The 14,387-nt window shown below is 43.9% G+C and overlaps 1 protein-coding gene across 1 annotated transcript in view; it reads right to left on the reverse strand.

Moving 5' to 3' along the window:
• Positions 1-6,912: 6,912 nt before the first annotated feature.
• Positions 6,913-14,387, reverse strand: part of CDH22 (cadherin 22) — a 156,254-nt gene continuing 148,779 nt past the window's right edge. Inside the window, exon 11 of the mRNA XM_066587905.1 lies at positions 6,913-8,626. Coding sequence (XP_066444002.1) covers positions 8,115-8,626 — 512 coding nt within the window. The 3' untranslated portion in view covers positions 6,913-8,114. The remainder of the gene's footprint in view (positions 8,627-14,387) is intronic.

A 14,387-nucleotide genomic window follows, 5' to 3' on the forward strand; every position in this document is an offset into this window, starting at 1 on the left:
CCTGTTCGGTTTTTACTATCCTTTCTGAATGAACTGTACCCTTGTAAGTTAACTGGCCAGTCACAGCTTTCATCTAACCATGTCCCAATTCTTTCCACTATGTCATAGTTTTTCTCATACATGTATAACTTCCAGTTTGTCAGCCTTATTGGTCAGACTTTAGCATCAGTCACCATGCTGTTTTCAGATTTTTAGTTATTTTTGGACATGTTTCTTATTAACTTTTCTAACTGCACTAACCCTTCACAATGTTCCACCCCCATTTTCATTAATTAGTCTCAGATCACTAACTTCTTTAGCTTCCCCTCTATCTCTCTGGTTGCCCTCCCGCAGTCCCTAGTTTAAGCACTCATCCAAACTTCTAACCATCTTCTCCCCCCTCACAACTGCACTCTCCCCATTGAGATGCAGCCTATCCATACGGTAGAACCTGTAGGCAACAGCAAAGTTGGTCCAGTTCTTCAAAATCCCTCCTTCCTACACCAGCTCTGGAGCTACTTGTTTACTTCCCTAATCTCCTTTGTTTCTGTGGTGTGGCACATAGTACAGGTCGTATTTTAGAAATTGCCACTTTGGAGGTCCTTGTCCTAAATTAGTTTTTAAGAGCCTTCCACCTACATCTAACGTTGTCATTGGTGCTAATATACACCCTAACTGCTGTCAACCCAATCCGCAATATGCTAAAATCAAACTCCAGAAAGGCAACAGATTGTTCGCTGATCCCAGTCTTTGTGACAAGTTGCCCTTTCTGTTCCCCACTACGAGGACCTTTATAGCCTGCTCTGTGCTCCTATTCCCCTTCTTACACCAGCAGACATTTCCCTGCTAGTTTGAGGACATGTCTTGCTGTAGCAGTGCCAATCATCAAATGGTATACCCCTTATCCGCCAACTTTGTGAACTTGTTGGGGTATGCCATATGAGGACTATGCTCCCTAACACTTTCCCCTCTACCCCTCCTTCGGTCACCCAGCTGGCTGCCTAATCATTCTGCACTTAAATCCTACCATCTACCCAAACATCTATCACAGGGAGTACCTGCTCAATGATCAGCAAACCCCTTTCCATATTGTCAATGGATCTCAGTGTTGCAATTTGCATATTTCGATCCTGCATCTGGATATCCAAGATCAGAGCAGCCCACTTGTGTGCATTAATTAACACCCCTTTTTATGCCTTAGTAAAACACAGCAATTAGCAGGGGGGCAGCAGAACCTGCCACCATTGACTATTATTCAGATCTCTGTGTCTGAGTCTCTGTTAATGGGCCTTGTCACTAGTGACTGACTATTCTAATTCTACCTGGTATTGGCAATTACTTTATTTCTCTAACAGTCCTTAGGATCCAGCAGGGGACGATCGCCCCGTGTGCAGGCAGGTTTCATGGGTAAGTTGTCTTGTGAGAGTAGGAACCTGTAAGACAATGAGGACCCTTGTCACAGGCTTAAGTGTCTTGTCCAAGACACAAAGCAATACCTCATATGTTCTGTAGGTATTCCAACTATCTTTGCATGCTGGTATGCTTGGTGAGTGTCTTGGGCTGTTCAGTTCTGTTGGTGGTCTGGTGGGAGCAGGTTGGAGCCTTTTTTCTGGGTGAAAGCCATCTCTATAAAGATAAGTGCTGATTTATCCTTCCTTTCTTTATTAGTGCTTTACACAAGAGCTTTGCTATATTTAGTATATCTCTTCTGGTGCCCTTACAGGGATAGTCAGGTCCCAGGGGAAGACCGTGGTACCATTCTTATCAGGACACTAACTCTGCATTCAGGCAGGGGTTCCCCATCTTCCTGTTTAATAGGGACTAGTGTCATGCATCTTCTCTAGCCTGGTGTGGAGTAATCTTTGCAACATCATACTGCAGGTATTTGTGCAGTTCTGTGTGAATGCTGCCCTGCGTCCGGGCTGGGAGTGGTGTCTAGCGCCACTCAGACACAACACCTATTATTCCTAATGATAAGCCTAGATCTGATACTATCAAACCAGAATCTGTAATCTGCTAATAGAGTCAAGTAGGGAGCACTTGCAGATCTCTACTAACATACCTCACACTATAGAGTACTGTGGGTACTACCATTTCTAAGCCAGTTGTTACCTCATTCACTCAAGCGCTGTGTCTGAAAACTGCTTTGGGCATGACACATTTTTCTGGAAACCAGCCTGCTCTGATATATATATATATACATATATATATATATATATATATATATATATATATATATATATATATATATATATATATATATATATATATATATATATATATATATATACACACACCTTTGACTGGTACTGTGTACATTATATATGTATGTTTGCATTACATGCCGGTAGCAGAAATCAACAGTGTGGCACTATGTTTCGAAGTACATTGCAAATCATCTCTATGGAGTGGACATGCTTCTATTTCCAGCTGTTCTCTCCCCCTTTCTTGCTTTCTCCCTTCTCATTTTTCTATCTCTTCTCTCCCCCTCCTTTCCTGTTTCACAACCATCTCTGGTTTACGGGTCTCTGAGGCCTCCTCTGATTAGATGATTTCTTCCTTTTCAGCAGAAAAACTAATAAGAGCCTCAAAGGATTTTTCTTTTGACTTAAAAAAAGAACAAATATCTTAATTTGCATCCACCCTGCAAACTAATTGGTGGAAAATGAAACTGGTGAAGCCGGTTAATTAAATGAGGACAGAGTGAAATCCGACCAGATCCTGATTAGCTGGTGCATTAATTCAGTTTGTGTGAATTTAGATGAGTTTGGAAGCGGAGAAGAGGAGGGAAAGGAAGCATGGGGACATAGAGAGAGGTTACAGTAGACCGTAAGGCAATCTCCAGATATCATATGGATAAATTGGTACACAGGCGGCAGGAATTCATTGTGGTGTATGACAACAAAATTGGATCTCAAGCTAAAATTATTTGGTTAACTACTTCTGGCCTTCGAAAGAGGCCTACAGCCTCCTGGGCAGGAAGGAAAGATGGTCGTAATAGAATGCTGGATTCAGTGAACTGTGGCCACCTACATTCACTCAACTGGCAGATAGTTTGCATTGCTTTAAATAAAAACACGTCATATTAGAAAAGTATTTTCAAGTCTCTCAATGGAGCACAGAAGAATAATTATTGGTACTGGGTGAAAGCATAGTGGAAGGACCAGGAAGATTACATTGTTGTCTCACAATAAATAAATTTGAAAGTTTATAGGCACCATTCAAAGTGTTCCCAAGTGGTGGGTGTTGCCTCAAATCCCCGCTGACCAATCACCCCATACACCAGGAGAGAAGTGCCCTTGTCAATGGCCAGTGCTTCAATAATAGAGGGCATGCACTGCCACAAGGATCACATGGGCAGGGGCTGACACCGTGACACCACGTTGGACCTGATCCCATGATGCGGCCAACACATAGAATAGTAGAGTTGGAAGGGACCTCCAGGGTCATCGGGTCCAACCCCCTGCTCAATGCAGGATCACTAAGTCATCCCAGACAGATATTTGTCCAGCCTTTGTTTGAACACTTCCATTGAAGTAGAACTCACCACTTCCCGTGGTAACCTGTTCCACTCATCAATCACCTTCACTGTCAGAAACTTTTTTTTCTAATATCTAATTTGTGTCTCCTCCCTTTCACGCTGCAACAGTTTGAGTGCTACTAACCATTCCCCTTCAAATGAATACAAAAATGTGTCTGATCACACTGAGACATGCGGCAGGAATTTAGTAGAAGAAACTTTTATTTTGTCCTCTGAGGAATCATGATAAATAATGACAGTCCCTCTTGAAGCTGTGGTAGTGCACTGTGGGAAACTTAGTCATTATAACTGCTTGAAGATGGTAGATCACAGGTTCAAGAGTTGATACAATGAAAGTTTATTACAACGTCAATGACAGCTAATACCGCAGATATGCCCTCATAAGGAGTAGGCGTCAGTCCTTTGAGGTTACCCTGTTAGATTCAGCTGTTTTGGAGTTCGAAAAAAGCTGGAAGGCTCCCAGCCAATGATAATGGCAGCAATGAGCGTCATGAGTAGGAGATGAATGAAATCAGGTATATAGGAAATTACATGTTCTCTAAAAATAGTTAAAGACTAAAAAGTAGGGATGAGAAAAACTTTGTGAACAATTTTGACACGTCTTTATTCCTGCATTCAAAGAATGCGTATACTCTATAGATTTGGTAGCTTGCGGATATCTAGTTAGTGTAAGGGCGGTATCACATCTGCGTCGGGGATTCCGGTTTCCTGCTCAGTTTGGGGAGCAGGAAAAGGGAATCCCCTGGCCAAACAACTCCATCTTAAGGGCTCGGTCTATTGAATGACAGCTGAGAGCTGCCTCTGATTGGTCCCTGCACTCAGCCAATCAGAGGCAGCACTCACTCACCCATTCATGAATTCATGAATGGGTGAGTGAGTGCTGCCTTTGATTGGTGAGGGATGTGACCAATCAGAGGCAGCCCATTCAGCAGGCGGGGATTTTAAATCCCCGCCTGCTGAATACTACAGAGCGCAGTTCAGGAGAACTGCCGGCCGGACGCGGCTGAACTCCGGCTGCAGGAAAAAGGTGAGTATACTTTTTTTTAAATTTTTTTTACACATTTTCAGGATGGCTTTCAGGGAAGAGCTCCATTGAATTCAATGGGCGAACATCGTTCTCCTCTGCCACAGCTGTGGCAGAGGATAGCGGGCAGTCTTGGGCCGTTTCGCTGAAAACGCTGCTAGGTGCAGATTTTTCAGCGAATCGTCGGCCCCGGTCACGCGATTTGCGGATGCGCATCCGTTATGCGATCAGCAAATCGTGCGAAAAAACGCCCGTGTGACTGAGGCCTAAGACGGAACTGCACAGCACTGAGCGGACCCATTGACTAATGCAGCTGTTTTTCTTCCAGTATTTTGTGCTGGATCTGCGATGGGACCTCGGACCGAAGTTTTCAACGTAGATGTGAAACCATCCTTGGTGACTCTTTTCTGAAACTTTTAGCCTTTGTAGAACATTGGATAGCAAGTACTGTATTGTTCCTGTATCAGCACAATGGATAGTAAGGATTTATGACTATCTTCTTTACTGCATTGCTTAACTGGTATTTTACAGGGTGCCTTTGCTTATTTGCTCATTACACTTCATGCCGCAATATTTCAATGGGTAAAGGTCATAACTTTGACTTGACAGTTCCAAAGGGTAATATTTCTTCTGATGTTATATTTACGGGTATGTTTAGAACCATTGTTCGAATGGATGACTATTTTACTACATGTCAGTCCATCAGAAAATTTATCAGAATGCAATAGGAGTGGAATCGCTCGAGTGTGGGTGCAGCATGATAGAAATGCTGAAGTCCCATAGATAGCCGGTAAGTTTGCTTTTTACTCTGTTACAGGTAGAAAAGCAATGGGTTTCGGATTCAAACAGGATCCGTTGTCAGAAGTGGTACATCTTTCTATCCAAAATTCGTTGCTCCTATACCTGTAAAAACAGAAGGCATATGTTGTGCTATTGATGGGAGTTAAGTATTCTTATAGTGGCGCACCATTATTCGAGGGGTTCCGTTCCTATTGCATTCTCAGAGGCCTCCCATGGGATCATTCCAATCAGTAGAAACCACTGCTGGCAGCTCAATTAACTCTACGCTTTGACGGTTTGCAATCACAACTATAATAGGTGAGTGTATTTCCAGCATCACTAACTTTTATTGATGTAACAGTCCTACACTTGCTATATTTTATGATCCAAAAATGTACGGCCTACTCAAAGAGCTCAAATACCTTAAGCCAAGTTCCTTATTATTTACTTCAAATCATGTGGCGGATATGTAGAGAAGGCGGGTTCACATATTTTCCAACAATGGGGCAGATTTATGAAACGGTCTAAAACAAAAACTGTATGTTGCCCACAGTAACCAATCACAGCACAGCTTTCATTTTGGATTCTGCTCTTGAAAAAGTAAAGCTGCGCTGTGATTGGTTGCTGAGGGCAACAAACAGTTTTTGCTTTTAAAGTATGATCACACATAGTGGTGCAAATCTGCCCCAAAATCAACATGCTGATTTCGATGCAGATTTTCACAGCTGAATTCTCTTGTTGCATTCTGATGAATGAATTGCATTGAGAACATATCCAACATTCTGGCAACAAATACGGGAGGCTGTGGATTTGAAAATCCGCAGAATGACTAGCTTCCACTGCAGATATTCTTTGCTATAAATTAATGAGGTTTGTTAAAACCTCAGATGCTTACATTATTCTGTATATTGCTGTGGAATTTTGACTTGCATTCAATAGCCAAAATTCTGCAGCAAGTCCACTGTGAGTGAACACACACTTAGGGTATATTTACATGTGGCGGATATTCCGTGGAGTGTCCGTAGCTGAAAATTCCGCAGCAAATTACTTAGAATGTTCGCATCAAAATCTGCACCATGCGGAAATGCTGCTAACCAGAGGCGTAACTTGAAGCTCCCGGGCCCTGATGCAAAACTTGTAACAAGGCCCCCAACTATAATGCTTTACTTATAGTACTGGGTTCCCTTTATGAAGAAGAGAGGGCTTATGGGCCCCGTAAGGCTTCTGGGGCCGGGTGGAACCACATCCCATGCATCCTCTATAGTTACGCCCCTGCTGCTAACGCAAAATCAACTAGGTACCCACAGCTGAATTCAGAAGATACAGCGCTCACCTCCGAAGTCTTTAACTGTCAGTGCTCTCCTTCACTTGGTACCCAGCAGCCTCTACTGAGACCTGCGCCAATGGTCAGGTGTTGCGGAAGTGAGCAGCAGTGCTACGCTCACTTGACTTCGGAGGTGAGTGCTGTGTCTTCTGAAATCAGCTGCGAGTACGCAGCTGATTTTGAGTCAAAATCCACACCAAATGGTGCGGGTTGTGACTCTGTTCTGGAAATGCTGTGCAATTTGCCATGGAATTTCTGCTGCAGACACTACACAGCATTTCCGCCCCGTGTAAAGTTACCCTTAGGCAATTCCATAAATCTGCCCCAATGTCTGTTACAAGAGGAGAAAAGCAGATGATTCGTGGCACGGCTCAAGAGAGCGACCACTGGATGCTTAACACTTGGACGGACAACGCATTTGGATGCAAAACTTGCACTTTCTTCAAGCCATTACCGTATGAACAAACAGTTGTTGTTAGATCTGTTACGCCCTGAAGAACTGAAAGTCCTGCACCAAAATGCATGGCCTGTCCAATGAAAGTGTTAACTATCGGTGTTTTGGTCCTTTTGTCGAGCAGCACTACAAATCCCCTACTTTCCTTCTCTTGTGTTGGGTCTTCTATGGAAGCCCTCTGTTTGTCCATCCAGGGATACTGCAGCAACTGACTGGTTCCTATACGTGTATGATCCAGATACTAATATTCTTATTTCCTATTGGTGGACTTGATTAGCCCTCTACATCATGGAGCGCTGTATTTTGCTGTTCGCTCACTTTCACATGGCAGTATTTCTGCTCAGTATTTCGCATCAGTAGAGTTGCAAGAAAAAGGAAGCAAACTTTTTGGAAGTACCTGGAGTTCTGCATTTACTACTACCCATTCAAAACTGCTCGGAAAATCTCATAACTGGAAATCTGTGACGCAACAGCAAGACATATGACCATTCAATTCAGTTCAATTGACCTAACTGAAATATCCCAGTAGGGCTTAGGGGGGTTCAGGCACTATTTAGAGCACTGCAGTCCCCTATGTTCTGGAAATCACTGATGTTTTTGGCTAGATTTCAAATGATTGAAGAAATACAGAACTGTTTAAACAATTGCTTTAAGTGCTGTACAAATGAGTTACTAGAAAAGTACATGTGAAACAGTGGCAGAATGGGATTTTGTTCATGGCCAGACCAGTTCTATTTAATTGATGGCTGACGTTGTCTTTAGTATGATTTATTGTGTTTGGTGACTACTGATGTGTTGTATGATCGTGTCAAAGAAGAAAATGAACATGGGTATCGAGGGTGGCAGATATCCGTAAATAAATGTGCACCAGTGGAATGAAACAATTAATGGGCATAGTAGAGCAATGTCATATGATGTTTACATACTGATATGTAATAAATATGGAGCAAGTCTGCCCCTGCAATTAGAGCATAAGGTCTTGGTACCCTGAAAATTAAGGGATTGACTTGGGCTAGGAGCTCTGGCTTTCTTCATGTCCCTTTTGTCCAGCATATAGAGCAGCCAGTTGGCGAAATCTTGGACCCCAAGAACCCAACTGAGAAAAGTCTTGCTCTGAACTTGTAGACCAACTGCTGATTGAACTGAGGGATGCAGCACTGGAGCCTGAGCCCTCAAAGGCATAAGTCTGGAAGGAATCATATGGAGGCACTGATGAGTCCTGATCGGCTAGCCTCACTTTCCTACTGATGTAGTCTTTGAACAGTGAGAAGTCCAGTTCAGCTCCTGGAAACCACTGAGGCAAGGGGTGACGTTGAGTAGCAAGAGTACTATCCCCTCCGGCCTCACTCCCTTCACTAAAATTGTACAAGCTGCGCAAAGCTGACATGTCGTATGCCTCGGTGTCCTGTTCTCCACCTCCTTCATCATTGTACTTGATGACGTTATCTCTCATATCTTCGTCTTCATCTGATGAAAGGTGACCCTGGTGGTGCCGTTTTAGAGCCAGAATAAGTAGAATCAACACTGCGGGCAATAAAAAGTAATGTTTGAATAACATAGTATGACAATCTTACAAAGTATAACTATAGTAATAAACTTCTGGAACTTTATAAGAACCTCTTACACTTTGATGAGTGGCCGCATTGGACACACTAGGCTCTGCCCCCCGTCAGACAAAGCAGGGGAGTAGAGTAAGGAAAGATTGACCATGCACCAGAATTAAGTTGTTATTTGGAAGGCAGCACTGGTCCAGGGGAGATCAGCCAAAAGACAGAAGGTATTGCTGATGTATCATCTGGCAATCAGTATTGTGGGTGTTCCCGGGTTGGCACAATATAACGCAAGAGTAATCAATGGATTAGCATGCGATATGGTAAAGGGCCTGAATGCTACATCACAGGCCTTGGACCTTCTCCTACTAGACATACAAGGAGTCAGGAAAGCAGCTTTACAAAATAGAGCCGCCATATATTACCTGTTACTCGCAGTAAACCACGGATGTGAGGAATTTGAGGGGATGTGTTGTTTCAACCTCTCTGATCACTCAGAATCCATTCACCAAAAGATCAATACCTTGGGAAAAATAGCTACTAGCATATGCACCAGAATTAGGCACATGGAAAAAGATTGTGGTGCATGAAGCGCCAGAGTTTAGTAACACTTGTCAGCGCTGTTTTAGTAAAGCCCCGCCTTCCCCCCCGAGCCCAAACTTTCTCGGCGCCTGCTGTCTAGAGCTACAAAGAGGGAGAGAGAGTCTATGTAACTGCCTCGAAGTGGAGAGGGGCATTTGGACTGCGACTGGGAGCAACAGGAACAACGCGGTGGAGTTGTACCCTTGATATGATGCGGTCTGCGTCAGTGGTGACTCTCACGCAACTGAACTTTAAGTAGGGCCGGCTTCCAAAAGATAGGTGTGCATGCCTCCATAGACTAGATAGTAAGCCAGCAGGAGTGCTATGAATATGGACAGAGGCATTAGCGGGTATTCAAACACCTGTTATAAATTCTGGGCTTGAGCACTCAGGTGTGGGCTGAAATAGATATATACTAACAAGCAATGAGCCTGAAACCCCAGAGACATTGGTACCGGAGTTCCAACTAAATTGTGCTACTAATTTGCTGTATCACGGGAAGCAAAGTATTTAGCCTTTGTTAGACGAACAGTATACATTCCGTAAATTACAATGTCGATCATTGGGACGGATCTGGTTACAGCATTATTGATGCTGTTTTACCAACGTTGTTATTTTTTCATTCTAAGTGCAAGATATTATTGTTTCTTATTGTGCATAGAGTATTTTCAATCTTAGTATTCAGTAAGTAAATCTACAAGAAACATTAAATTGCTTAAGCGTTGTTATTTCATTATTCGTTTGCATTATTCTTAACCCCTTAAGTGGCTCTTGTGCGCAGAGTGCTAAGGCAGCAGAATGCAGTCTTAAACTCTCGCTCACGACCTGAAGGTTGCAGGTTCAATCCCTGCATGGTTCAGGTAGCCGGCTCAAGGTTGACTCAGTCTTCCATCTTTCCATCCTTCCGAGGTCGGTAAAATGAGTACCCAGCTTGTATTATACTGAAAATTATATAAAAGTGCTGTGGAATAAGTTGGTGCTATACAAATAACAAGTTACTTCTCTTTTGTACCTTAAGGACAGGACACTTTTTAGGGATTTTACCCATGTGGTGGTTTTACTGCCCTATTTATTTTCCCTCCAGCTACCAAAATTATTTTTGCTGCATTTTTTTACATGTCATATAGGGATTAGAGATGAGTGAACGTACTCGGATAAGCACTACTCGTCCGAGTAATGTGCCTTATCCGAGTACCGCTGTACTCGTGCTGAAAGATTCAGGACGCGCTGCGGAGCGGGGAGCTGCAGGGGAGAGCGGGGAGGAACGGAGGGGAGATCTTTCTCTCCTTCTCTCCCGCCCGCTCTGCCCCGCTCCCCGCTGCGACTCACCTGTCAGCAGCGGAGCGCCCCGAATCTTTCAGCACGAGTACAGCGGTACTCGGATAAGGCACATTACTCGGACGAGTAGTGCTTATCCGAGTATGTTCGCTCATCTCTAATAGGGATGTTTTTTCACTGACTTTTTTCCCATGATTTATTTTTTACATTTATAGTTGCTTTTTAAAAAATTAGTATATTAAACTAAAATAAAGTATGGGAATGGGTTCCTAATTTTGTTTTGGACATTTTGATATATAACATGTATGATTTTGGATTATAGGGTGCATACGGCGACGGTTTTGGTTGACATCGGCTTTGGGTGATTTTCTTTAGTTATGTATATTTTTAAATTTTATTCTGTAATTCTTTTCTTATTTTTGTAACAATTTTTTTTACCATCTATGTCCCCAATGACGTCATATAAGACCTCTGGGGGTCATTCACATGGGTTTTATTTTTTTTAATTTGACACTTTTTGACTCTAACTGAGGCATCCATAGGAGCCGCATCCATAGGAACCCCAGTTACAGGGACAACATCCCCGTGTAGTGACATCAGTCACTAACAGAACTGATCAGGGTCTGCTAGGACCCTGCAGCTCTACTGTGCCAGGGGGTCCTGGCAGACATGTGTCCGCCGGCTCGCGGACTTTCACTTTTTAGTACATAGCACTCATTTGGTCTAGAAAGTCTCTGGAGGTATTTGTTCTAAAGTATCTTCTTTTATTAATTGGTACATGCGTAAATAATCTCTAGTAATATATATTTGTCAGTGATATCTGCAAACTTAATGGACTGCTCTTGAATTACTATATAAGGACTTAAACAGTTGGGTGTGTTTTCATCCCGTTATGCGTCCGTGATAATCACAGCTGCATAACGGGAAGAAACAAAACTATTAATTTCACTAATAGTACGGCTGAGAAAAGGGAGTGCTTGCCCTATCTTTCTTCCACGTAGTTAATACTATATGCAGGAAAGATAGGGCAGTACCTATCTTCTCGCTGTTTTTTTCAAACTCCTGCTTTAGGGCGCCTACCCACTGGCGTTGCCGATTTTCGTGCGTGAAAAACGCAGCGTTTTCCCGCACGTTTTCCGCGCGTTTTTTGCGGCTTTTTCGTTAATTTCCATTGACAATCATGGGTGCATTAAGAGAAAAATAAGGAGACATATGCAACTGACAGTTCCTATGTTAAAAATTGCAACGGACCGGAAAAAAACCCCCAATGGACAAGAACACATTCTATACTAATTGCTCTTCAGAAAAAACGCAAAACGCAATTTAGCATCGCAGGAAAAAAAATCGCCAGTGGGTAGGCGTCCTTATGGTGCAGAATTTGAACGGCCTGAGAAGAAGAAAAAACCCCGTTCATGTGCTGCTATGTTCCATAGCGGTGAGCATAGTTGTGCATACAGTCAGGTTAAGCCACCCTAAGGCTGGATTCACACGGGCGTATATCAGCCGGGTTTTTACGCCTGGCCAATATATGCTGTCCCTCTGATGCATTTTTTTACAATGCATCAGTGCACATGGGCATATTCCTGCGGCGTAAAAGCGTCGGGCCAAGATAGCGCATTTCGGCTGGGCTCTTTTACGCCAGTGGCTGCATAGACTCCTGTGGGAGCCTATGACAGCTGCCAGAGAAGGGAGGTGGGAGGGAGGTTAGCAGCGTAACTGCTAAACTCCCACCCCCTTCCCTGCTAATCTCTGCCCCTTGAAATCTGTTTGCAATGGGAGGGGGCAGGACATCCTGGCCCGCCCCCTCCCATTGCTGGCTGCGACAAGGGTCGGAGAGGGTGTGGGAGCTTAGCATACTAGCTCCCTCCCCGTCCCGCCTCCTCCCCTTGCAGAGAGCTAGTGAGGGGGAGAGAAGGGGGAGAACAGTTTAGCAGAGCTAAACTGTCTCCCCCTGCCCAATGGCATTGCGGGCTTGGCGTATATGCCTAAGCTCGGGCCATCTGAACGGGTGCACAAACGTTAGCTTTGTGCGCCTGTTTACGCATCTTTATCCCGCCTGCAGGCGAACGTAAAAACTCAGACGGCCGTGCGACAAGTCCTAAAGGCTCCTACCCACTAGTGGTTTTTTTCGCTGCGATTTTGCTGTGTTTTTTTTACAAATGTCAATGGGACTTTCTAATGTTAAAATCGCATTGCACAAAAACGCTAGTGGGTAGGAGTCCTAAGGGTGGCCATACTTGACAGTTTCCTGCTTCCAGAGGTATCTCTCCCCAGTGAAATAATGGCTAGTTTTAGGCTGGATTCACACGAGTGTATGTGTATTTGCGCTGTGTTTTTGCACATAGGGAGTTGCGTATTTGCGCACACAACTGCGTTTTTTTACCGCACTTTCCTGCAATTGCGTATTCAAAAAATCATGCACTGATGCTCTCAGGCATTAACCCTTTCCAATCCAATATCAGACCTCATCCAACATTGAGATTTCCCTGCATAACTCCTTTGGTGGACGAGGTCTGACAAATGTTCTAAGACTAGGCTGCCGGCGGCCCCATTGAAAGCAATGGGATGCCAGCGACCTCTGTAGTGATTTTCAGGGAAGGGCTTTAAGTATAAGCCCTTCCCAGAAAAATCATTCCTGGCATGTGTAAAAAACTAAAAAATATATATATTCACCTCTCTGGCGCTGGCGGGGCTCAGCCCATCTAGCCGCTTGGCTTCTCTGCACTGTACTGAAGCTCTTTCAGGAGGCAGGGATTTAAAGCCCCACCTCCTGAAAGGGCTGTGTGTGATTGGCTGAGCGCTCAGCCAATCGCAGGCAGCGCACAGTTATTCATTGAATGACAGCTGAGCGCTGCTTGTGATTGGTCACAGCGCTCAGCCAATCAGACGCAGCGCTCAGGCATTCATTGAATTTAATTGAAAGGGTGAATCTGCGGCAGATCGGCACCAAAATCCACAACAAAATCTGCAGCAAATCAGCTATGTGTGAACACACACCCTCAGGCTACACTCACGCGGGCGAGCACAATATCTCGGTTGCACCTAATATCGTGCTTGAAACTGTTTATTTTTCACGGCGATGCAAAGCATTTTTTGATTTAAAAGCACATTACATCGCTTGTAAATTGAAATTGCGATCCCCACACGCATGTTTCACAAGCGTTTTTTCAATTTACGAATTCGCTTGCACATCGCACAACGTGCAATGTCTTTTAAGGTCACATTAAAAACAACGGGCGAGGGTTACGCGGGAACACCCAAAAATAGAACATGACACAATTTTTTCTTTTGCTAGTGTGAATGGATCTCAAACTCACACGAGTTTCGCTTGTATCACACAAAACTCAGGCGAAGATATCACCCATGTGAACAAGCCCTTAGAACCCATTCATATGGGCGTATTTACTGTCAGGTGCTGCTCATAGTTTTTACTAACTGAGGGCTTAAACACATGGCCGTAACTTTGTCATGTTTTGTGGCCATGAAAATTATGGTTACAAAACTTGACGAAACAAAACCATTAATTTCAATGGCTTTGTTTTGACTGGTGCGATTCTCGTGCGTTAATAGTATACGAAAGAAAAGATAGGACTTACCCTTTCTTTCTCACACGTAGTCTTTCTAGGGCATGACCTATCTTCTTGTGTATAACCACCCTAAAGGGGTTGTGCCAAGTATAAACACAGGACATGATAGAAGGCAACTTTATGATAATGGGGGTCCGACTGCAGGGAGTCCGTTGGGTCCCTGAGTGAATGGAGTGGAAGTCGTGCAGGCTTGAACTCTTATATCTCTGGCGCTGTCATTGAAATTAATGAAGTTGCGACAGCCCTGCATGACCTCCGGTCCGTTCACTCGGGGACCGATTGGACCCA

This window comes from Eleutherodactylus coqui, chromosome 13, assembly GCF_035609145.1.
Source record: "Eleutherodactylus coqui strain aEleCoq1 chromosome 13, aEleCoq1.hap1, whole genome shotgun sequence".
Taxonomy (NCBI): Eukaryota; Metazoa; Chordata; class Amphibia; order Anura; family Eleutherodactylidae; genus Eleutherodactylus; species Eleutherodactylus coqui.